Source organism: Scyliorhinus torazame, chromosome 2 (genome assembly GCF_047496885.1).
Source record: "Scyliorhinus torazame isolate Kashiwa2021f chromosome 2, sScyTor2.1, whole genome shotgun sequence".
In the NCBI taxonomy this organism is placed as follows: domain Eukaryota; kingdom Metazoa; phylum Chordata; class Chondrichthyes; order Carcharhiniformes; family Scyliorhinidae; genus Scyliorhinus; species Scyliorhinus torazame.
The window spans coordinates 189,640,962-189,664,936 of record NC_092708.1 but is presented as its reverse complement, the minus strand read 5'-3'; the positions used below and the strand labels follow the sequence as shown (position 1 = coordinate 189,664,936).

The 23,975-nt window shown below is 56.6% G+C and overlaps 1 protein-coding gene across 3 annotated transcripts in view; it reads left to right on the top strand.

The window, feature by feature from the left end:
• LOC140394381 (uncharacterized) overlaps positions 1 to 23,975 on the top strand; it is a 394,661-nt gene that overhangs the window by 6,199 nt on the left and 364,487 nt on the right. For all 3 annotated transcript variants that reach the window (XM_072481612.1, XM_072481601.1, XM_072481593.1), the window contains exons 2-3: positions 831 to 1,097; positions 1,679 to 1,826. In XM_072481612.1, coding sequence (XP_072337713.1) covers positions 831 to 1,097; positions 1,679 to 1,826 — 415 coding nt within the window. The remainder of the gene's footprint in view (positions 1 to 830; positions 1,098 to 1,678; positions 1,827 to 23,975) is intronic.

Below are 23,975 nucleotides of genomic sequence, written 5' to 3'. Positions count from 1 at the left end.
TGCCTGGTTCCCGCAAGATCAAGCGTATCCCCTTCCAGTCGGCGCTGGCAGACGTACGCAGACCCCATGCCCGTAACGAAAGCGTCTCTGATTAAAAGTTCTGTGTGCTGGACTGCCGAAACTCCCTGGCAGTCACAGTTCATCCCCAGGATGTGCAGGGCACGCAAGAAATCGTCCAGGGACTCGTGGACAGGAGGTGCCTGGCGTATAGTTTGGCCGAACGTAATGTCCTTTTAGGAGCTCCATTGCTTCAGCGTAAGCTGGCGCATCCCGGATGAGAGGAAAAATATCAGGGCTCACCTGTGAATAAAGGACCTGGAGCTTCTGTGCGTCCAAGGGTTCCTCAGCGGATGTTCGGAGGTAGCTTTTGAAACAGGCTAGCCAGTGGTCAAAAGCGGACGTAGCGTTGGCTGCTTGAGGGCTCAGCTGTAGGCAATCAGGCTTGATGCGAAGTTCCATTGTTTTAAAATCTTTGAACAATAAATTGATGCACTATCAATTACTACAAAGACGAGAGTAGTGAATAATCGAGGCTTTATTGAGCAAAGATGTTGTGCCTCCTGTAGCTGCTACCAGAATGGGAGCAGCACCGGTGAGCACACACATTTATACACCGCCTACTGGGCGGGGCCAGCAGGCAGGGATTTACCCATCTACCTCTAGTATATGAGTCTTACCTTAATACATATAATAGTTAGTGGTGACTACCACAGTGAGCGAATTGATGAGCTGGGTTTAAGTACTCTCATTGGTAAATCCACCTTCTTTGTACTGACCCTCCGTTATTCCGGAATTATATTCCTCTCCTCTTCCTTGCTTCCCTTTCACAGGATTATTTTAACTGGAGGTCCACGAGGAGTTCTGACTGTGTCTCTCTCAAGCTGCACAATCCCAAGGGCTTCCTACACCGTCACCTAAAGCCACCACCTCCCAAAACCTTCAGCACGCGTCGAGGGGCCCTGGTACTCTACTCCGAGGACTTGGCCCTGCAATCCTGGCAGCGCCAGCATGATGCCAAGTGGAGACACATGGCAAGACTCTATTTCACCACTCTGCAGGACCTGGCCATGGCAGTCCTCGCCTACGGACAGAGAACGGTGGGTATGACAGAGTCATCAGAATTTCGATCATCCACATTTATGCAGGTTTGGCAGCCTGTCTACACAGTTTGACTAGTGAATCAGCCTTGCCTAGACAGTTTGGGCAGTGAACCAGCCTTGTCTAGACAGTTTGGGCAGTGAACCAGCCTTGTCTAGACAGTTTGGGCAGTGAACCAGCCTTGTCTAGACAGTTTGGGCAGTGAACCAGCCTTGTCTAGACAGTTTGGGCAGTGAATCAGCTTTGTCTAGACAATGAGGCAGCATCTCCAGATAAGGAATTGTTGCCTCTCAGTGACTGACTTCACCCAGGTGAATCCAATGGTGGAAGCATTTTCAAAATCTGACTCCTACCCCTTCACCTTTCATGCTTCACCCAATGTGGTGTGTGGGCACCATGGGGGATACAGTGAGAATTTTGGTGCGTGGGAATGATTTATTGGGAAGGGATGGCTCAGTTTGGGTTGGCTGAGCTTTGCTAAAAATTAAAATAGAAATGTTTAAACTTGTGTTGACTGCAATTTAGACCCCTCTCCCTGCGTGGAAGTTTCCTAAAGGAAAAATTGATGATTTGTTCCCAGGATGGCTCAGGCCTCAAGCGAGCAGAGCCCTACCTGCATTTCCCCATCGGGCAATCGTGGAATCGTAAAATCCGCCCTGGCTACTCGGCCAAGCGATACCTTGCTTGCCTGGCTGAGACCTGTGGTCCTTATCGGCAACGAGCCTCGGGTAAGTTTGGTCATCTGTTTGTATCCAGGGGACGGGAGTACTCAGGGGAGACATACAGCGTACCAACAACAACAACTTATATTGAGCACCTTTAATGTATTGAAACTTGCCAATGCATTTCACCAAAGCATCAGAAAGCAAAGTATACAGAGCCTCGTTATGAGATGTAAGGTCAAATGTCCAAAACCTTTCTCAAAGAGGTAGAGTTTAAGGAGTGTTTGAAAGGAGCAAAGCGAGGCAGAGATGTTTAAGGGTCATAGAAGCTCTACAGTTCAGAAGGAGGCCATTCGGCCCATTGAACCTGCGCTTACCCTCCGAAAGAGCACTCCACCCAGGTCCACTGCCTCATCCACCCCACCCCCGTAACCTAACCTGCACCAAGGGGCAATTTAGCATGACCAATCCCCCTAACCTGCAAATGGTTGGATTGTGGGAGGGAACCGGAGCATCCGGAGTAAACCCACCCAGACAGAGAAAGTGCAGTCACCCAAGGCGATCGAACCCGGGTCCCTGACATTGCGAGCCAGCAGAGCTTTTTAAAAAAATATATTTTTATTCCGGTTTTTCAAATTTCGTTGCCAACGTCACAGGGCCAGACATTTACAGTAATTTATATACTTTGTGGTTCAGGTGTAATTTGCCATCAACCCGTCTTCTCTTCTGCTTGTCCTGGGTTCATCTTGGGTTCATTCATCCCTACGCCCACTCCTCCCTTGCCACGGACCCCTCCCGTTCCCTCTCCTTCCTCTTTCTTCCTTATTCTGTGACTTGTCCCATGCCCCCCCACCCCTCCTTCCTCCTCCCTATTGAGGCAGCAGGCTAGCCGCCACCGTGTAATGAGGGGTATCCAGAGCATGGAGCCCTGGCTACTCAAGATGTGGTCGCCAATGTTGGAGCCACTAAATTCAGTGATATGTAAGAGGCCAGAATTAGAGGAGAGCAGAGATATCTCTGAGGGTTATGGGGCTGGAGAAGATTATAGAGAAAGGGAGGGGCGAGCACATTGTGGTATTCAAAAGTAAGCATGAAGGATTTTCAGCCAGGCTTCCTGTAATGCAGTGTTCTTCAAACTTTTTTTCAGGGGACACATTTTTACTAACCGGCCAACCTTCGGGACCCAACTCGGCCAACCTTCGCGACCCACGCCAGCCGACCTTCACACACACACTGTACCCCATCCAACCTTCGCGACCCACGCCAGCCGGCCTTCACACACACACACTGTACCCCATTCAACCTTCGCGACCCACGCCAGCCAACCTTCACACACACACACTGTACCCCATCCAACCTTGGCGACCCACGCCAGCCGACCTTCACATACACACACTGTACCCCATCCAACCTTCGCGACCCACGCCAGCCGACTTGCGCGACCCACCATTTTCTCTTACCTTGTTTGCTGCTGACAATGGAGGAAATGGTTTTGGGTCCCTTTGGCCCTCGTACACGCTCCTCCAATGGAACCTGTTGGATGAAGGTGAAGCCTTCTGGTGTCGGAAAGTATGGAGTCTCCATCTGTCCAAAGTTCTGCATTTTTTTCCTGTAGGATTTTATCAAATAAACCCTCCCCCCCGAACTTCTAACAAAAATAATAAAATGAATAAAATAAATGAACAAAATGAATAATGAATAAAGACGAACTTGGAAAACAAAAGCTGCGACCGTTTAAAAAAAGGCGGCGGCGCTGTGCGTGCGCGCCGATGATCGGGCACACATGCGCAGTGCGGCCGCAATTTCTTTACATGATCGTGGCCATTTTGAAGTTATTAACAGATGGCTGCTGAAGCTGTCGTGCGCAGAATTGCGCGACCGGAAGGGCCGCGACGGACGGTTCCGCGGACCTCCCGACATCCGCCCGTGACACACGCACATGTCGCGCCCCCGGGTTTGACAATGCCTGCTGTAATGTATGGGCAGAAGTCCAGAATGAGGAGGTGTGTGTGGGTGGGGAGTTGGATAGTGTACAGTGTGTGTGTGAGGGTGGGGGGGTTGGATGGGGTACAGTGTGTGTGTGAGGGTGGGGAGTTGGATGGGGTACAGTGTGTGTGTGAGGGTGAGGAGTTGGATGGGGTACAGTGTGTGTGTGAGGGTGGGGAGTTGGATGGGGTACAGTGTGTGTGTGAGGGTGGGGAGTTGGATGGGGTGCAGTGTGTGTGTGAGGGTGGGGAGTTGGATGGGGAACAGTGTGTGTGAGGGTGGGGGCTTAGATGGGGTACAGTGTCTGTGAGGGTGGGGGGTTGGATGGGGTACTGTGTGTGTGAGGGTGGGGAGTTGGATAGTGTACAGTGTGTGTGCGAGGGTGCGGGGGTTGGATGGGGTACAGTGTGTGTGTGAGGGTGGGGAGTTGGATGGGGTACAGTGTGTGTGTGATGGTGGGGAGTTGGATGGGGTACAGTGTGTGTGAGGGTGGGGGCTTAGATGGGGTACAGTGTGTGTGAGGGTGGGGGGTTGGATGGGGTACAGTGCGTGTGTGAGGGTGGGGAGTTGGATGGGGTGCAGTGTGTGTGTGAGGGTGGGGAGTTGGATGAGGTGCAGTGTGTGTGTGAGGGTGGGGAGTTGGATGGGGAACAGTGTGAGTGTGAGGGTGGGGAGTTGGATGGGGTGCAGTGTGTGTGTGAGGGTGGGGAGTTGGATGGGGAACAGTGCGTGTGTGAGGGTGGGGAGTTGGATGGGGTGCAGTGTGTGTGTGAGGGTGGGGAGTTGGATGGGGAACAGTGTGTGTGTCAGGGTGAGGAGTTGGATGGGGTACATTGTGTGTGTGACGGTGGGGAGTTGGATGGGGTGCAGTGTGTGTGTGAGGGTGGGGGGTTGGATGGGGTACAGTGCGTGTGTGAGGGTGGGGAGTTGGATGGAGTGCAGTGTGTGTGTGAGGGTGGGGAGTTGGATGGGGAACAGTGTGTGTGTCAGGGTGAGGAGTTGGATGGGGTACCTTGTGTGTGTGACGGTGGGGAGTTGGATGGGGTGCAGTGTGTGTGTGAGGGTGAGGAGTTGGATGGGGTACAGTGCGTGTGTGAGGGCGGGGAGTTGGATGGGGTGCAGTGTGTGTGTGAGGGTGGGGAGTTGGATGGGGTGCAGTGTGTGTGTGAGGGTGGGGAGTTGGATGGGGAACAGTGTGTGTGTGAGGGTGGGGAGTTGGATGGGGTGTAGTGTGTGTGTGAGGGTGGGGAGTTGGATGGGGAACAGTGCGTGTGTGAGGGTGGGGAGTTGGATGGGGTGCAGTGTGTGTGTGAGGGTGGGGAGTTGGATGGGGAACAGTGTGTGTGTCAGGGTGAGGAGTTGGATGGGGTACATTGTGTGTGTGACGGTGGGGAGTTGGATGGGGTGCAGTGTGTGTGTGAGGGTGGGGGGTTGGATGGGGTACAGTGCGTGTGTGAGGGTGGGGAGTTGGATGGAGTGCAGTGTGTGTGTGAGGGTGGGGAGTTGGATGGGGAACAGTGTGTGTGTCAGGGTGAGGAGTTGGATGGGGTACATTGTGTGTGTGACGGTGGGGAGTTGGATGGGGTGCAGTGTGTGTGTGAGGGTGGGGGGTTGGATGGGGTACAGTGCGTGTGTGAGGGTGGGGAGTTGGATGGAGTGCAGTGTGTGTGTGAGGGTGGGGAGTTGGATGGGGAACAGTGTGTGTGTCAGGGGGAGGAGTTGGATGGGGTACATTGTGTGTGTGACGGTGGGGAGTTGGATGGGGTACAGTGTGTGTGTGAGGGTGAGGAGTTGGATGGGGTACAGTATGTGTGTGAGGGTGGGGAGTTGGATGGGGTACAGTGGGTGTGAGGGTGGGGATTTGGATGGGGTACAGTGTGTGTGAGGGTGAGGAGTTGGATGGGGTACAGTGGGTGTGAGGGTGGGAGTTGGATGGGATACAGTGTGTGTGTGAGGGTGGGGAGTTGGATGGGGTACAGTGTGTGTGACCGTGGGGAGTTGGATGGGGTACAGTGTGTGTGTGAGGGTGAGGAGTTGGATGGGGTACAGTGTGTGTGAGGGTGAGGAGTTGGATGGGGTACAGTGGGTGTGAGGGTGGGGAGTTGGATGGGGTACAGTGTGTGTGAGGGTGAGGAGTTGGATGGGGTACAGTGGGTGTGAGGGTGGGGAGTTGGATGGGATACAGTGTGTGTGATGGTGGGGAGTTGGATGGGGTACAGTGTGTGTGTGAGGGTGGGGAGTTGGATGGGGTACAGTCTGTGTGTGTGAGGGTGAGGAGTTGGATGGGGAACAGTGTGTATGTGAGGGTGGGGAGTTGGATGGGGTACAGTCTGTGTGTGTGAGGGTGAGGAGTTGGATGGGGAACAGTGTGTGTGTGAGGGTGGGGAGTTGGATAGGGTACAGTCTGTGTGTGTGAGGGTGAGGAGTTGGATGGGGAACAGTGTGTATGTGAGGGTGGGGAGTTGGATGAGGCACAGTGTGTGTGCGAGGGTGGGGAGTTGGATGGGGTACAGTGTGTGTGTGAGGGCGGGGAGTTGGATGGGGTACAGTGTGTGTGTGAGGGTGAAGAGCTGGATGGGGTACAGTGTGTGTGTGTGAAGGTGAGAAGTTGGATGGGGTACAGTGGGTGTGAGGGTGGGGAGTTGGATGGGGTACAGTGTGTGTGAGGGTGGGGAGTTGGATGGGGAACAGTGTGTGTGTGAGGGTGGGAGTTGGATAGTGTACAGTGTGTGTGCGAGGTTGCGGGGGTTGGATGGGGTACAGTGTGTGTGTTTTAGGGTTGGGAGTTGGATGGGGTACAGTGTGTGTGTGAGGGTGGGGAGTTGGATGGGGTACAGTGTGTGTGTGAGGGTGGGGGTTGGATGGGGTACAGTGGGTGTGAGGGTGGGGAGTTGGATGGGGTACAGTGTGTGTGTGAGGGTGGGGAGTTGGATGGGATAAAGTGTGTGTGTGAGGGTGGGGGGTTAGATGGGGTACAGTGTGTGTGAGGGTGGGGGTTGGATGGGCTACAGTGTGTGTGAGGGTGGGGAGTTGGATGGGGTACAGTGTGTGTGAGGGTGAGGAGTTGGATGGGGTACAGTGTGTGTGTGAGGGTGGGGAGTTGGATGGGGAAGAGTGTGTGTGTGAGGGTGGGAGTTGGATAGTGTACAGTGTGTGTGCGAGGGTGCGGGGGTTGGATGGGGTACAATGTGTGTGTGAGGGTGGGGAGTTGGATGGGGTACAGTGTGTGTGTGATGGTGGGGAGTTGGATGGGGTGCAGTGTGTGTGTGAGGGTGGGGGGTTGGATGGGGTAAAGTGCGTGTGTGAGGGTGGGGAGTTGGATGGAGTGCAGTGTGTGTGTGAGGGTGGGGAGTTGGATGGGGAACAGTGTGTGTGTCAGGGTGAGGAGTTGGATGGGGTACATTGTGTGTGTGACGGTGGGGAGTTGGATGGGGTGCAGTGTGTGTGTGAGGGTGGGGGGTTGGATGGGGTACAGTGCGTGTGTGAGGGTGGGGAGTTGGATGGAGTGCAGTGTGTGTGTGAGGGTGGGGAGTTGGATGGGGAACAGTGTGTGTGTCAGGGTGAGGAGTTGGATGGGGTACATTGTGTGTGTGACGGTGGGGAGTTGGATGGGGTACAGTGTGTGTGTGAGGGTGAGGAGTTGGATGGGGTACAGTATGTGTGTGAGGGTGGGGAGTTGGATGGGGTACAGTGGGTGTGAGGGTGGGGATTTGGATGGGGTACAGTGTGTGTGAGGGTGAGGAGTTGGATGGGGTACAGTGGGTGTGAGGGTGGGAGTTGGATGGGATACAGTGTGTGTGTGAGGGTGGGGAGTTGGATGGGGTACAGTGTGTGTGACCGTGGGGAGTTGGATGGGGTACAGTGTGTGTGTGAGGGTGAGGAGTTGGATGGGGTACAGTGTGTGTGAGGGTGAGGAGTTGGATGGGGTACAGTGGGTGTGAGGGTGGGGAGTTGGATGGGGTACAGTGTGTGTGAGGGTGAGGAGTTGGATGGGGTACAGTGGGTGTGAGGGTGGGGAGTTGGATGGGATACAGTGTGTGTGAGGGTGGGGAGTTGGATGGGGTACAGTGTGTGTGATGGTGGGAAGTTGGATGGGGTACAGTGTGTGTGTGAGGGTGGGGAGTTGGATGGGGTACAGTCTGTGTGTGTGAGGGTGAGGAGTTGGATGGGGAACAGTGTGTGTGTGAGGGTGGGGAGTTGGATAGGGTACAGTCTGTGTGTGTGAGGGTGAGGAGTTGGATGGGGAACAGTGTGTATGTGAGGGTGGGGAGTTGGATGAGGCACAGTGTGTGTGCGAGGGTGGGGAGTTGGATGGGGTACAGTGTGTGTGTGAGGGCGGGGAGTTGGATGGGGTACAGTGTGTGTGTGAGGGTGAAGAGCTGGATGGGGTACAGTGTGTGTGTGTGAAGGTGAGAAGTTGGATGGGGTACAGTGGGTGTGAGGGTGGGGAGTTGGATGGGGTAGTGTGTGTGAGGGTGGGGAGTTGGATGGGGAACAGTGTGTGTGTGAGGGTGGGAGTTGGATAGTGTACAGTGTGTGTGCGAGGGTGCGGGGGTTGGATGGGGTACAGTGTGTGTTAGGGTGGGGAGTTGGATGGGGTACAGTGTGTGTGTGAGGGTGGGGAGTTGGATGGGGTACAGTGTGTGTGTGAGGGTGGGGGTTGGATGGGGTACAGTGGGTGTGAGGGTGGGGAGTTGGATGGGGTACAGTGTGTGTGTGAGGGTGGGGAGTTGGATGGGATACAGTGTGTGTGTGAGGGTGGGGGGTTAGATGGGGTACAGTGTGTGTGAGGGTGGGGGTTGGATGGGGTACAGTGTGTGTGAGGGTGGGGAGTTGGATGGGGTACAGTGTGTGTGAGGGTGAGGAGTTGGATGGGGTACAGTGTGTGTGTGAGGGTGGGGAGTTGGATGGGGAAGAGTGTGTGTGTGAGGGTGGGAGTTGGATAGTGTACAGTGTGTGTGCGAGGGTGCGGGGGTTGGATGGGGTACAGTGTGTGTGTGAGGGTGGGGAGTTGGATGGGGTACAGTGTGTGTGTGATGGTGGGGAGTTGGATGGGGTACAGTGTGTGTGTGAGGGTGGGGGCTTAGATGGGGTACAGTGTGTGTGAGGGAGGGGGGTTGGATGGGGTACAGTGCGTGTGTGAGGGTGGGGAGTTGGATGGGGTGCAGTGTGTGTGTGAGGGTGGGGAGTTGGATGGGGTGCAGTGTGTGTGTGAGGGTGGGGAGTTGGATGGGGAACAGTGTGTGTGTGAGGGTGGGGAGTTGGATGGGGTGCAGTGTGTGTGTGAGGGTGGGGAGTTGGATGGGGAACAGTGCGTGTGTGAGGGTGGGGAGTTGGATGGGGTGCAGTGTGTGTGTGAGGGTGGGGAGTTGGATGGGGAACAGTGTGTGTGTCAGGGTGAGGAGTTGGATGGGGTACATTGTGTGTGTGACGGTGGGGAGTTGGATGGGGTGCAGTGTGTGTGTGAGGGTGGGGGGTTGGATGGGGTACAGTGCGTGTGTGAGTGTGGGGAGTTGGATGGGGTGCAGTGTGTGTGTGAGGGTGGGGAGTTGGATGGGGAACAGTGTGTGTGTCAGGGTGAGGAGTTGGATGGGGTACATTGTGTGTGTGACGGTGGGGAGTTGGATGGGGTACAGTGTGTGTGTGAGGGTGAGGAGTTGGATGGGGTACAGTATGTGTGTGAGGGTGGGGAGTTGGATGGGGTACAGTGGGTGTGAGGGTGGTGAGTTGGATGGGGTACAGTGTGTGTGAGGGTGAGGAGTTGGATGGGGTACAGTGGGTGTGAGGGTGGGAGTTGGATGGGATACAGTGTGTGTGTGAGGGTGGGGAGTTGGATGGGGTACAGTGTGTGTGACCGTGGGGAGTTGGATGGGGTACAGTGTATGTGTGAGGGTGAGGAGTTGGATGGGGTACAGTGTGTGTGAGGGTGAGGAGTTGGATGGGGTACAGTGGGTGTGAGGGTGGGGAGTTGGATGGGGTACAGTGTGTGTGAGGGTGAGGAGTTGGATGGGGTACAGTGGGTGTGAGGGTGGGGAGTTGGATGGGATACAGTGTGTGTGAGGGTGGGGAGTTGGATGGGGTACAGTGTGTGTGATGGTGGGGAGTTGGATGGGGTACAGTGTGTGTGTGAGGGTGGGGAGTTGGATAGGGTACAGTCTGTGTGTGTGAGGGTGAGGAGTTGGATGGGGAACAGTGTGTGTGTGAGGGTGGGGAGTTGGATAGGGTACAGTCTGTGTGTGTGAGGGTGAGGAGTTGGACGGGGAACAGTGTGTATGTGAGGGTGGGGAGTTGGATGAGGCACAGTTTGTGTGCGAGGGTGGGGAGTTGGATGGGGTACAGTGTGTGTGTGAGGGTGGGGAGTTGGATGGGGTACAGTGTGTGTGAGGGTGGGGAGTTGGATGGGGCACAGTGTGTGTGTGAGGGTGGGGAGTTGGATGGGGTTCAGTGTGTGTGTGAGGGCGGGGAGTTGGATGGGGTACAGTGTGTGTGTGAGGGTGAAGAGCTGGATGGGGTACAGTGTGTGTGTGTGAAGGTGAGAAGTTGGATGGGGTACAGTGGGTATGAGGGTGGGGAGTTGGATGGGGACCAGTGTGTGTGAGGGTGGGGAGTTGGATGGGGAACAGTGTGTGTGTGAGGGTGGGAGTTGGATAGTGTACAGTGTGTGTGCGAGGGTGCGGGGGTTGGATGGGGTACAGTGTGTGTGTTAGGGTGGGGAGTTGGATGGGGTACAGTGTGTGTGTGAGGGTGGGGAGTTGGATGGGGTACAGTGTGTGTGTGAGGGTGGGGGTTGGATGGGGTACAGTGGGTGTGAGGGTGGGGAGTTGGATGGGGTACAGTGTGTGTGTGAGGGTGGGGAGTTGGATGGGATACAGTGTGTGTGTGAGGGTGGGGGGTTAGATGGGGTACAGTGTGTGTGAGGGTGGGGGGTTGGATGGGGTACAGTGTGTGTATGAGGGTGGGAGTTGGATGGGGTACAGTGTGTGTGTGAGGGTGGGGAGTTGGATGGGGTACAGTGTGTGTGTGAGGGTGGGGAGTTGGATGGGGTACAGCGTGTGTGTGAAGGTGGGGAGTAGGATGGGGTACAGTGTGTGTGTGAGGGTGGGGGGTTGGATGGTGGACAGTGTGTGTGTGAGGGTGGGGAGTTGGATGGGGTACAGTGTGCGTGTGTGAGGGTGGGGGGTTGGATGGGGTACAGTGTGTGTGTGAGGGTGGGGGGTTGGATGAGGTACAGTGCGTGTGTGAGGGTGGGGGGTTGGATGGTGTACAGTGTGTGTGTGAGGGTGGGAGTTGGATAGTGTACAGTGTGTGTGTGAGGATGGGGCGTTGGATGGGGTACAGTGTGTGTGTGAGGGTGGGGGGGTTGGATGGGGTACAGTGTGTGTGTGAGGGTGGGGAGTTGGATGGGGAAGAGTGTGTGTGTGAGGGTGGGAGTTGGATAGTGTACAGTGTGTGTGTGAGGGTGGGGAGTTGGATGGGGTACAGTGTGCGTGTGAGGGTGGGGGCTTAGATGGGGTACAGTGTGTGTGAGGGTGGGGGGTTGGATGGGGTACAGTGCGTGTGTGAGGGTGGGGAGTTGGATGGGGTGCAGTGTGTGTGTGAGGGTGGGGAGTTGGATGGGGAACAGTGTGTGTATCAGGGTGAGGAGTTGGATGGGGTACAATCTGTGTGTGACGGTGGGGAGTTGGATGGGGTACTGTGTGTGTGTGAGGGTGAGGAGTTGGATGGGGTACAGTGTGTGTGTGAGGGTGGGGAGTTGGATGGGGTACAGTGGGTGTGAGGGTGGGGAGTTGGATGGGGTACAGTGTGTGTGAGGGTGAGGAGTTGGATGGGGTACAGTGGGTGTGAGTGTGGGAGTTGGATGGGATACAGTGTGTGTGTGAGGGTGGGGAGTTGGATGGGGTACAGTGTGTGTGACGGAGGGGAGTTGGATGGGGTACAGTGTGTGTGTGAGGGTGAGGAGTTGGATGGGGTACAGTGGGTGTGAGGGTGGGGAGTTGGATGGGTACAGTGTGTGTGAGGGTGAGGAGTTGGATGGGGTACAGTGAGTGTGAGGGTGGGGAGTTGGATGGGATACAGTGTGTGTGAGGGTGGGGATTTGGATGGGGTACAGTGTGTGTGATGGTGGGGAGTTGGATGGGGTACAGTGTGTGTGTGAGGGTGGGGAGTTGGATGGGGTACAGTCTGTGTGTGTGAGGGTGAGGAGTTGGATGGGGACCAGTGTGTATGTGAGGGTGGGGAGTTGGATGGGGTACAGTCTGTGTGTGTGAGAGTGAGGAGTTGGATGGGGAACAGTGTGTGTGTGAGGGTGGGGAGTTGGATGAGGCACAGTATGTGTGCGAGGGTGGGGAGTTGGATGGGGTACAGTGTGTGTGTGAGGGTGGGGAGTTGGATGGGGAACAGTGTGTATGTGAGGGTGGGGAGTTGGATGAGGCACAGTATGTGTGCGAGGGTGGGGAGTTGGATGGGGTACAGTGTGTGTGTGAGGGTGGGGAGTTGGATGGGGTACAGTGTGTGTGAGGGTGGGGAGTTGGATGGGGCACAGTGTGTGTGTGAGGGTGGGGAGTTGGATGGGGTTCAGTGTGTGTGTGAGGGTGGGGAGTTGGATGGGGTACAGTGTGTGTGTGAGGGTGTAGAGCTGGATGGGGTACAGTGTGTGTGTGTGAAGGTGAGAAGTTGGATGGGGTACAGTGGGTGTGAGGGTGGGGAGTTGGATGGGGTACAGTCTGTGTGTGTGAGGGTGAGGAGTTGGATGGGGAACAGTGTGTGTGTGAGGGTGGGGAGTTCGATGGGGTACAGTCTGTGTGTGTGAGGGTGAGGAGTTCGATGGGGAACAGTGTGTATGTGAGGGTGGGGAGTTGGATGAGGCACAGTGTGTGTGCGAGGGTGGGGAGTTGGATGGGGTACAGTGTGTGTGTGAGGGTGGGGAGTTGGATGGGCTACAGTGTGTGTGAGGGTGGGGAGTTGGATGGGGCACAGTGTGTGTGTGAGGGTGGGAGTTGGATGGGGTACAGTGTGTGTGTGAGGATGGGGCGTTGGATGGGGTACAGTGTGTGTGTGAGGGTGGGGGGGGTTGGATGGGGTACAGTGTGTGTGTGAGGGTGGGGATTTGGATGGGGAAGAGTGTGTGTGTGAGGGTGGGAGTTGGATAGTGTACAGTGTGTGTGTGAGGGTGGGGAGTTGGATGGGGTACAGTGTGTGTGTGAGGGTGGGGGCTTAGATGGGGTACAGTGTGTGTGAGGGTGGGGGGTTGGATGGGGTACAGTGCGTGTGTGAGGGTGGGGAGTTGGATGGGGTGCAGTGTGTGTGTGAGGGTGGGGAGTTGGATGGGGAACAGTGTGTGTATCAGGGTGAGGAGTTGGATGGGGTACAATGTGTGTGTGATGGTGGGGAGTTGGATGGGGTACTGTGTGTGTGTGAGGGTGAGGAGTTGGATGGGGTACAGTGTGTGTGTGAGGGTGGGGAGTTGGATGGGGTACAGTGGGTGTGAGGGTGTGGAGTTGGATGGGGTACAGTGTGTGTGAGGGTGAGGAGTTGGATGGGGTACAGTGGGTGTGAGTGTGGGAGTTGGATGGGATACAGTGTGTGTGTGAGGGTGGGGAGTTGGATAGGGTACAGTCTGTGTGTGTGAGGGTGAGGAGTTGGATGGGGAACAGTGTGTGTGTGAGGGTGGGGAGTTGGATAGGGTACAGTCTGTGTGTGTGAGGGTGAGGAGTTGGACGGGGAACAGTGTGTATGTGAGGGTGGGGAGTTGGATGAGGCACAGTTTGTGTGCGAGGGTGGGGAGTTGGATGGGGTACAGTGTGTGTGTGAGGGTGGGGAGTTGGATGGGGTACAGTGTGTGTGAGGGTGGGGAGTTGGATGGGGCACAGTGTGTGTGTGAGGGTGGGGAGTTGGATGGGGTTCAGTGTGTGTGTGAGGGCGGGGAGTTGGATGGGGTACAGTGTGTGTGTGAGGGTGAAGAGCTGGATGGGGTACAGTGTGTGTGTGTGAAGGTGAGAAGTTGGATGGGGTACAGTGGGTATGAGGGTGGGGAGTTGGATGGGGACCAGTGTGTGTGAGGGTGGGGAGTTGGATGGGGAACAGTGTGTGTGTGAGGGTAGGAGTTGGATAGTGTACAGTGTGTGTGCGAGGGTGCGGGGGTTGGATGGGGTACAGTGTGTGTGTTAGGGTGGGGAGTTGGATGGGGTACAGTGTGTGTGTGAGGGTGGGGAGTTGGATGGGGTACAGTGTGTGTGTGAGGGTGGGGGTTGGATGGGGTACAGTGGGTGTGAGGGTGGGGAGTTGGATGGGGTACAGTGTGTGTGTGAGGGTGGGGAGTTGGATGGGATACAGTGTGTGTGTGAGGGTGGGGGGTTAGATGGGGTACAGTGTGTGTGAGGGTGGGGGGTTGGATGGGGTACAGTGTGTGTATGAGGGTGGGAGTTGGATGGGGTACAGTGTGTGTGTGAGGGTGGGGAGTTGGATGGGGTACAGTGTGTGTGTGAGGGTGGGGAGTTGGATGGGGTACAGCGTGTGTGTGAAGGTGGGGAGTAGGATGGGGTACAGTGTGTGTGTGAGGGTGGGGGGTTGGATGGTGGACAGTGTGTGTGTGAGGGTGGGGAGTTGGATGGGATACAGTGTGCGTGTGTGAGGGTGGGGGGTTGGATGGGGTACAGTGTGTGTGTGAGGGTGGGGGGTTGGATGAGGTACAGTGCGTGTGTGAGGGTGGGGGGTTGGATGGTGTACAGTGTGTGTGTGAGGGTGGGAGTTGGATAGTGTACAGTGTGTGTGTGAGGGTGGGGAGTTGGATGGGGTACAGTGTGTGTGAGGGTGGGGAGTTGGATGGGGTACAGTGTGTGTGTGAGGATGGGGCGTTGGATGGGGTACAGTGTGTGTGTGAGGGTGGGGGGGGTTGGATGGGGTACAGTGTGTGTGTGAGGGTGGGGAGTTGGATGGGGAAGAGTGTGTGTGTGAGGGTGGGAGTTGGATAGTGTACAGTGTGTGTGTGAGGGTGGGGAGTTGGATGGGGTACAGTGTGTGTGTGAGGGTGGGGGCTTAGATGGGGTACAGTGTGTGTGAGGGTGGGGGGTTGGATGGGGTACAGTGCGTGTGTGAGGGTGGGGAGTTGGATGGGGTGCAGTGTGCGTGTGAGGGTGGGGAGTTGGATGGGGAACAGTGTGTGTATCAGGGTGAGGAGTTGGATGGGGTACAATGTGTGTGTGACGGTGGGGAGTTGGATGGGGTACTGTGTGTGTGTGAGGGTGAGGAGTTGGATGGGGTACAGTGTGTGTGTGAGGGTGGGGAGTTAGATGGGGAACAGTGGGTGTGAGGGTGGGGAGTTGGATGGGGTACAGTGTGTGTGAGGGTGAGGAGTTGGATGGGGTACAGTGGGTGTGAGTGTGGGAGTTGGATGGGATACAGTGTGTGTGTGAGGGTGGGGAGTTGGATGGGGTACAGTGTGTGTGACGGAGGGGAGTTGGATGGGGTACAGTGTGTGTGTGAGGGTGAGGAGTTGGATGGGGTACAGTGTGTGTGAGGGTGAGGAGTTGGATGGGGTACAGTGGGTGTGAGGGTGGGGAGTTGGATGGGTACAGTGTGTGTGAGGGTGAGGAGTTGGATGGGGTACAGTGAGTGTGAGGGTGGGGAGTTGGATGGGATACAGTGTGTGTGAGGGTGGGGAGTTGGATGGGGTACAGTGTGTGTGATGGTGGGGAGTTGGATGGGGTACAGTGTGTGTGTGAGGGTGGGGAGTTGGATGGGGTACAGTCTGTGTGTGTGAGGGTGAGGAGTTGGATGGGGACCAGTGTGTATGTGAGGGTGGGGAGTTGGATGGGGTACAGTCTGTGTGTGTGAGAGTGAGGAGTTGGATGGGGAACAGTGTGTGTGTGAGGGTGGGGAGTTGGATGAGGCACAGTATGTGTGCGAGGGTGGGGAGTTGGATGGGGTACAGTGTGTGTGTGAGGGTGGGGAGTTGGATGGGGAACAGTGTGTATGTGAGGGTGGGGAGTTGGATGAGGCACAGTATGTGTGCGAGGGTGGGGAGTTGGATGGGGTACAGTGTGTGTGTGAGGGTGGGGAGTTGGATGGGGTACAGTGTGTGTGAGGGTGGGGAGTTGGATGGGGCACAGTGTGTGTGTGAGGGTGGGGAGTTGGATGGGGTTCAGTGTGTGTGTGAGGGTGGGGAGTTGGATGGGGTACAGTGTGTGTGTGAGGGTGTAGAGCTGGATGGGGTACAGTGTGTGTGTGTGAAGGTGAGAAGTTGGATGGGGTACAGTGGGTGTGAGGGTGGGGAGTTGGATGGGGTACAGTCTGTGTGTGTGAGGGTGAGGAGTTGGATGGGGAACAGTGTGTGTGTGAGGGTGGGGAGTTCGATGGGGTACAGTCTGTGTGTGTGAGGGTGAGGAGTTCGATGGGGAACAGTGTGTATGTGAGGGTGGGGAGTTGGATGAGGCACAGTGTGTGTGCGAGGGTGGGGAGTTGGATGGGGTACAGTGTGTGTGTGAGGGTGGGGAGTTGGATGGGCTACAGTGTGTGTGAGGGTGGGGAGTTGGATGGGGCACAGTGTGTGTGTGAGGGTGGGAGTTGGATGGGGTACAGTGTGTGTGTGAGGATGGGGCGTTGGATGGGGTACAGTGTGTGTGTGAGGGTGGGGGGGGTTGGATGGGGTACAGTGTGTGTGTGAGGGTGGGGATTTGGATGGGGAAGAGTGTGTGTGTGAGGGTGGGAGTTGGATAGTGTACAGTGTGTGTGTGAGGGTGGGGAGTTGGATGGGGTACAGTGTGTGTGTGAGGGTGGGGGCTTAGATGGGGTACAGTGTGTGTGAGGGTGGGGGGTTGGATGGGGTACAGTGCGTGTGTGAGGGTGGGGAGTTGGATGGGGTGCAGTGTGTGTGTGAGGGTGGGGAGTTGGATGGGGAACAGTGTGTGTATCAGGGTGAGGAGTTGGATGGGGTACAATGTGTGTGTGATGGTGGGGAGTTGGAAGGGGTACTGTGTGTGTGTGAGGGTGAGGAGTTGGATGGGGTACAGTGTGTGTGTGAGGGTGGGGAGTTGGATGGGGTACAGTGGGTGTGAGGGTGTGGAGTTGGATGGGGTACAGTGTGTGTGAGGGTGAGGAGTTGGATGGGGTACAGTGGGTGTGAGTGTGGGAGTTGGATGGGATACAGTGTGTGTGTGAGGGTGGGGAGTTGGATGGGGTACAGTGTGTGTGACGGAGGGGAGTTGGATGGGGTACAGTGTGTGTGTGAGGGTGAGCAGTTGGATGGGGTACAGTGTGTGTGAGGGTGAGGAGTTGGATGGGGTACAGTGGGTGTGAGGGTGGGGAGTTGGATGGGTACAGTGTGTGTGAGGGTGAGGAGTTGGATGGGGTACAGTGAGTGTGAGGGTGGGGAGTTGGATGGGATACAGTGTGTGTGAGGGTGGGGAGTTGGATGGGGTACAGTGTGTGTGATGGTGGGGAGTTGGATGGGGTACAGTGTGTGTGTGAGGGTGGGGAGTTGGATGGGGTACAGTCTGTGTGTGTGAGGGTGAGGAGTTGGATGGGGACCAGTGTGTATGTGAGGGTGGGGAGTTGGATGGGGTACAGTCTGTGTGTGTGAGAGTGAGGAGTTGGATGGGGAACAGTGTGTGTGTGAGGGTGGGGAGTTGGATGAGGCACAGTATGTGTGCGAGGGTGGGGAGTTGGATGGGGTACAGTTTGTGTGTGAGGGTGGGGAGTTGGATGGGGAACAGTGTGTATGTGAGGGTGGGGAGTTGGATGAGGCACAGTATGTGTGCGAGGGTGGGGAGTTGGATGGGGTACAGTGTGTGTGTGAGGGTGGGGAGTTGGATGGGGTACAGTGTGTGTGACGGTGGGGAGTTGGATGGGGCACAGTGTGTGTGTGAGGGTGGGAGTTGGATGGGGTACAGTGTGTGTGTGAGGGTGGGGAGTTGGATGGGGTACAGTGTGTGTGTGAGGGTGGGGAGTTGGATGGGGTACAGCGTGTGTGTGAAGGTGGGGAGTAGGATGGGGTACAGTGTGTGTGTGAGGGTGGGGGGTTGGATGGTGTACAGAGTGTGTGTGAGGGTGGGGGGTTGGATGAGGTACAGTGCGTGTGTGAGGGTGGGGGGTTGGATGGGGTACAGTGTGTGTGTGAGGGTGGGAGTTGGATAGTGTACAGTGTGTGTGTGAGGGTGGGGAGTTGGATGGGGTACAGTGTGTGTGAGGGTGGGGAGTTGGATGGGGTACAGTGTGTGTGAGAGGATGGGGCGTTGGATGGGGTACAGTGTGTGTGTGAGGGTGGGGAGTTGGATGGGGAAGAGTGTGTGTGTGAGGGTGGGAGTTGGATAGTGTACAGTGTGTGTGTGAGGGTGGGGAGTTGGATGGGGTACAGTGTGTGTGTGAGGGTGGGGGCTTAGATGGGGTACAGTGTGTGTGAGGGTGGGGGGTTGGATGGGGTATAGTGCGTGTGTGAGGGTGGGGAGTTGGATGGGGTGCAGTGTGTGTGTGAGGGTGGGGAGTTGGATGGGGAACAGTGTGTGTGTGAGGGTGAGGAGTTGGATGGGGTACATTGTGTGTGTGACGGTGGGGAGTAGGATGGGGTACTGTGTGTGTGTGAGGGTGAAGAGTTGGATGGGGTACAGTGTGTGTGTGAGGGTGGGGAGTTGGATGGGGTACAGTGGGTGTGAGGGTGGGGAGTTGGATGGGGTACAGTGGGTGTGAGTGTGGGAGTTGGATGGGATACAGTGTGTGTGTGAGGGTGGGGAGTTGGATGGGGTACAGTGTGTGTGACGGAGGGGAGTTGGATGGGGTACAGTGTGTGTGTGAGGGTGAGGAGTTGGATGGGGTACAGTGTGTGTGAGGGTGAGGAGTTGGATGGGGTACAGTGGGTGTGAGGGTGGGGAGTTGGATGGGTACAGTGTGTGTGAGGGTGAGGAGTTGGATGGGGTACAGTGGGTGTGAGGGTGGGGAGTTGGATGGGATACAGTGTGTGTGAGGGTGGGGAGTTGGATGGGGTACAGTGTGTGTGATGGTGGGGAGTTGGATGGGGTACAGTGTGTGTGTGAGGGTGGGGAGTTGGATGGGGTACAGTCTGTGTGTGTGAGGGTGAGGAGTTGGATGGGGACCAGTGTGTATGTGAGGGTGGGGAGTTGGATGGGGTACAGTCTGTGTGTGTGAGGGTGAGGAGTTGGATGGGGAACAGTGTGTGTGTGAGGGTGGGGAGTTGGATGGGGTACAGTCTGTGTGTGTGAGGGTGAGGAGTTGGATGGGGAACAGTGTGTATGTGAGGGTGGGGAGGTGGATGAGGCACAGTGTGTGTGCGAGGGTGGGGAGTTGGATGGGGTACAGTGTGTGTGTGAGGGTGGGGAGTTGGATGGGGTACAGTGTGTGTGAGGGTGGGGAGTTGGATGGGGCACAGTGTGTGTGTGAGGGTGGGGAGTTGGATGGGGTTCAGTGTGTGTGTGAGGGTGGGGAGTTGGATGGGGTACAGTGTGTGTGTGAGGGTGTAGAGCTGGATGGGGTACAATGTGTGTGTGTGAAGGTGAGAAGTTGGATGGGGTACAGTGGGTGTGAGGGTGGGGAGTTGGATGGGGTACAGTCTGTGTGTGTGAGGGTGAGGAGTTGGATGGGGAACAGTGTGTGTGTGAGGGTGGGGAGTTCGATGGGGTACATTCTGTGTGTGTGAGGGTGAGGAGTTCGATGGGGAACAGTGTGTATGTGAGGGTGGGGAGTTGGATGAGGCACAGTGTGTGTGCGAGGGTGGGGAGTTGGATGGGGTACAGTGTGTGTGTGAGGGTGGGGAGTTGGATGGGCTACAGTGTGTGTGAGGGTGGGGAGTTGGATGGGGCACAGTGTGTGTGTGAGGGTGGGGAGTTGGATGGGGTTCAGTGTGTGTGTGAGGGTGGGGAGTTGGATGGGGTACGGTGTGTGTGTGAGGGTGAAGAGCTGGATGGGTTACAGTGTGTGTGTGTGAAGGTGAGAAGTTGGATGGGGTACAGTGGGTGTGAGGGTGGGGAGTTGGATGGGGTACAGTGTGTGTGAGGGTGGGGAGTTGGATGGGGAACAGTGTGTGTGTGTGTGGGTGGGAGTTGGTTAGTGTACAGTGTGTGTGCGAGGGTGCGGGGGTTGGATGGGGTACAGTGTGTGTGTTAGGGTGGGGAGTTGGATGGGGTACAGTGTGTGTGTGAGGGTGGGGAGTTGGATGGGGTACAGTGTGTGTGTGAGGGTGGGGGTTGGATGGGGTACAGTGTGTGTGTGAGGGTGGGGAGTTGGATGGGATACAGTGTGTGTGTGAGGGTGGGGGGTTAGATGGGGTACAGTGGGTGTGAGGGTGGGGAGTTGGATGGGGTACAGTGTGTGTGTGAGGGTGGGGAGTTGGATGGGATACAGTGTGTGTGTGAGGGTGGGGGGTTAGATGGGGTACAGTGTGTGTGAGGGTGGGGGGTTGGATAGGGTACAGTGTGTGTGTGAGTGTGGGAGTTGGATGGGGTACAGTGTGTGTGTGAGGGTGGGGAGTTGGATGGGGTACAGTGTGTGTGTGAGGGTGGGGAGTTGGATGGGGTACAGCGTGTGTGTGAGGGTGGGGAGTAGGATGGGGTACAGTGTGTGTGTGAGGGTGGGGGTTTGGATGGTGTACAGTGTGTGTGTGAGGGTGGGGAGTTGGATGGGGTACAGTGTGCGTGTGTGAGGGTGGGGGGTTGGATGGGGTACAGTGTGTGTGTGAGGGTGGGGGGTTGGATGAGGTACAGTGTGTGTGTGAGGGTGGGGGGTTGGATGGGGTACAGTGTGTGTGTGCGGGTGGGAGTTGGATAGTGTACAGTGTGTGTGTGAGGGTGGGGAGTTGGATGGGGTACAGTGTGTGTGAGGGTGGGGAGTTGGATGGGGTACAGTGCGTGTGTGAGGGTGGGGGGGTTGGATGGGGTACAGTGTGTGTGTGAGGGTGGGGAGTTGGATGGGGAAGAGTGTGTGTGTGAGGGTGGGAGTTGGATAGTGTACAGTGTGTGTGTGAGGGTGGGGAGTTGGATGGGGTACAGTGTGTGTGTGAGGGTGGAGGGTTAGATGGGGTACAGTGTGTGTGAGGGTGGGGGGTTGGATGGGGTACAGTGCGTGTGTGAGGGTGGGGAGTTGGATGGGGTGCAGTGTGTGTGTGAGGGTGGGGAGTTGGATGGGGTACAGTGTGTGTGTCAGGGTGAGGAGTTGGATGGGGTACATTGTGTGTGTGACGGTGGGGAGTTGGATGGGGTACAGTGTGTGTGTGAGGGTGAGGAGTTGGATGGGGTACAGTGTGTGGGTGAGGGTGGGGAGTTGGATGGGGTACAGTGGGTGTGAGGGTGGGGAGTTGGATGGGGTACAGTGTGTGTGAGGGTGAGGAGTTGGATGGGGTACAGTGGGTGTGAGGGTGGGAGTTGGATGGGATAAAGTGTGTGTGTGAGGGTGGGGAGTTGGATGGGGTACAGTGTGTGTGACGGAGGGGAGTTGGATGGGGTACAGTGTGTGTGTGAGGGTGAGGAGTTGGATGGGGTAAAGTGTGTGTGAGGGTGAGGAGTTGGATGGGGTACAGTGGGTGTGAGGGTGGGGAGTTGGTGGGTACAGTGTGTGTGAGGGTGAGGAGTTGGATGGGGTACAGTGGGTGTGAGGGTGGGGAGTTGGATGGGATACAGTGTGTGTGAGGGTGGGGAGTTCGATGGGGTACAGTGTGTGTGATGGTGGGGAGTTGGATGGGGTACAGTGTGTGTGTGAGGGTGGGGAGTTGGATGGGGTACAGTCTGTGTGTGTGAGGGTGAGGAGTTGGATGGGGACCAGTGTGTATGTGAGGGTGGGGAGTTGGATGGGGTACAGTCTGTGTGTGTGAGGGTGAGGAGTTCGATGGGGAACAGTGTGTGTGTGAGGGTGGGGAGTTGGATGGGGTACAGTCTGTGTGTGTGAGGGTGAGGAGTTGGATGGGGAACAGTGTGTATGTGAGGGTGGGGAGTTGGATGAGGCACAGTGTGTGTGCGAGGGTGGGGAGTTGGATGGGGTACAGTGTGTGTGTGAGGGTGGGGAGTTGGATGGGGTACAGTGTGTGTGAGGGTGGGGCGTTGGATGGGGCACAGTGTATGTGTGAGGGTGGGGAGTTGGATGGGGTTCAGTGTGTGTGTGAGGGTGGGGAGTTGGATGGGGTACAGTGTGTGTGTGAGGGTGAAGAGCTGGATGGGGTACAGTGTGTGTGTGTGAAGGTGAGAAATTGGATGGGGTACAGTGGGTGTGAGGGTGGGGAGTTGGATGGGGTACAGTGTGTGTGAGGGTGGGGAGTTGGATGGGGCACAGTGTGTGTGTGAGGGTGGGGAGTTGGATGGGGTTCAGTGTGTGTGTGAGGGTGGGGAGTTGGATGGGGTACGGTGTGTGTGTGAGGGTGAAGAGCTGGATGGGTTACAGTGTGTGTGTGTGAAGGTGAGAAGTTGGATGGGGTACAGTGGGTGTGAGGGTGGGGAGTTGGATGGGGTACAGTGTGTGTGAGGGTGGGGAGTTGGATGGGGAACAGTGTGTGTGTGTGTGGGTGGGAGTTGGTTAGTGTACAGTGTGTGTGCGAGGGTGCGGGGGTTTGATGGGGTACAGTGTGTGTGTTAGGGTGGGGAGTTGGATGGGGTACAGTGTGTGTGTGAGGGTGGGGAGTTGGATGGGGTACAGTGTGTGTGTGAGGGTGGGGGTTGGATGGGGTACAGTGGGTGTGAGGGTGGGGAGTTGGATGGGGTACAGTGTGTGTGTGAGGGTGGGGAGTTGGATGGGATACAGTGTGTGTGTGAGGGTGGGGGGTTAGATGGGGTACAGTGTGTGTGAGGGTGGGGGGTTGGATAGGGTACAGTGTGTGTGTGAGGGTGGGAGTTGGATGGGGTACAGTGTGTGTGTGAGGGTGGGGAGTTGGATGGGGTACAGTGTGTGTGTGAGGGTGGGGAGTTGGATGGGGTACAGCGTGTGTGTGAGGGTGGGGAGTAGGATGGGGTACAGTGTGTGTGTGACGGTGGGGGTTTGGATGGTGTACAGTGTGTGTGTGAGGGTGGGGAGTTGGATGGGGTACAGTGTGCGGGTGTGAGGGTGGGGGGTTGGATGGGGTACAGTGTGTGTGTGAGGGTGGGGGGTTGGATGAGGTACAGTGTGTGTGTGAGGGTGGGGGGTTGGATGGGGTACAGTGTGTGTGTGAGGGTGGGAGTTGGATAGTGTACAGTGTGTGTGTGAGGGTGGGGAGTTGGATGGGGTACAGTGTGTGTGAGGGTGGGGAGTTGGATGGGGTACAGTGCGTGTGTGAGGGTGGGGGGGTTGGATGGGGTACAGTGTGTGTGTGAGGGTGGGGAGTTGGATGGGGAAGAGTGTGTGTGTGAGGGTGGGAGTTGGATAGTGTACAGTGTGTGTGTGAGGGTGGGGAGTTGGATGGGGTACAGTGTGTGTGTGAGGGTGGAGGGTTAGATGGGGTACAGTGTGTGTGAGGGTGGGGGGTTGGATGGGGTACAGTGCGTGTGTGAGGGTGGGGAGTTGGATGGGGTGCAGTGTGTGTGTGAGGGTGGGGAGTTGGATGGGGTACAGTGTGTGTGTCAGGGTGAGGAGTTGGATGGGGTACATTGTGTGTGTGACGGTGGGGAGTTGGATGGGGTACAGTGTGTGTGTGAGGGTGAGGAGTTGGATGGGGTACAGTGTGTGGGTGAGGGTGGGGACTTGGATGGGGTACAGTGGGTGTGAGGGTGGGGAGTTGGATGGGGTACAGTGTGTGTGAGGGTGAGGAGTTGGAAGGGGTACAGTGGGTGTGAGGGTGGGAGTTGGATGGGATAAAGTGTGTGTGTGAGGGTGGGGAGTTGGATGGGGTACAGTGTGTGTGACGGAGGGGAGTTGGATGGGGTACAGTGTGTGTGTGAGGGTGAGGAGTTGGATGGGGTAAAGTGTGTGTGAGGGTGAGGAGTTGGATGGGGTACAGTGGGTGTGAGGGTGGGGAGTTGGTGGGTACAGTGTGTGTGAGGGTGAGGAGTTGGATGGGGTACAGTGGGTGTGAGGGTGGGGAGTTGGATGGGATACAGTGTGTGTGAGGGTGGGGAGTTCGATGGGGTACAGTGTGTGTGATGGTGGGGAGTTGGATGGGGTACAGTGTGTGTGTGAGGGTGGGTAGTTGGATGGGGTACAGTCTGTGTGTGTGAGGGTGAGGAGTTGGATGGGGACCAGTGTGTATGTGAGGGTGGGGAGTTGGATGGGGTACAGTCTGTGTGTGTGAGGGTGAGGAGTTTGATGGGGAACAGTGTGTGTGTGAGG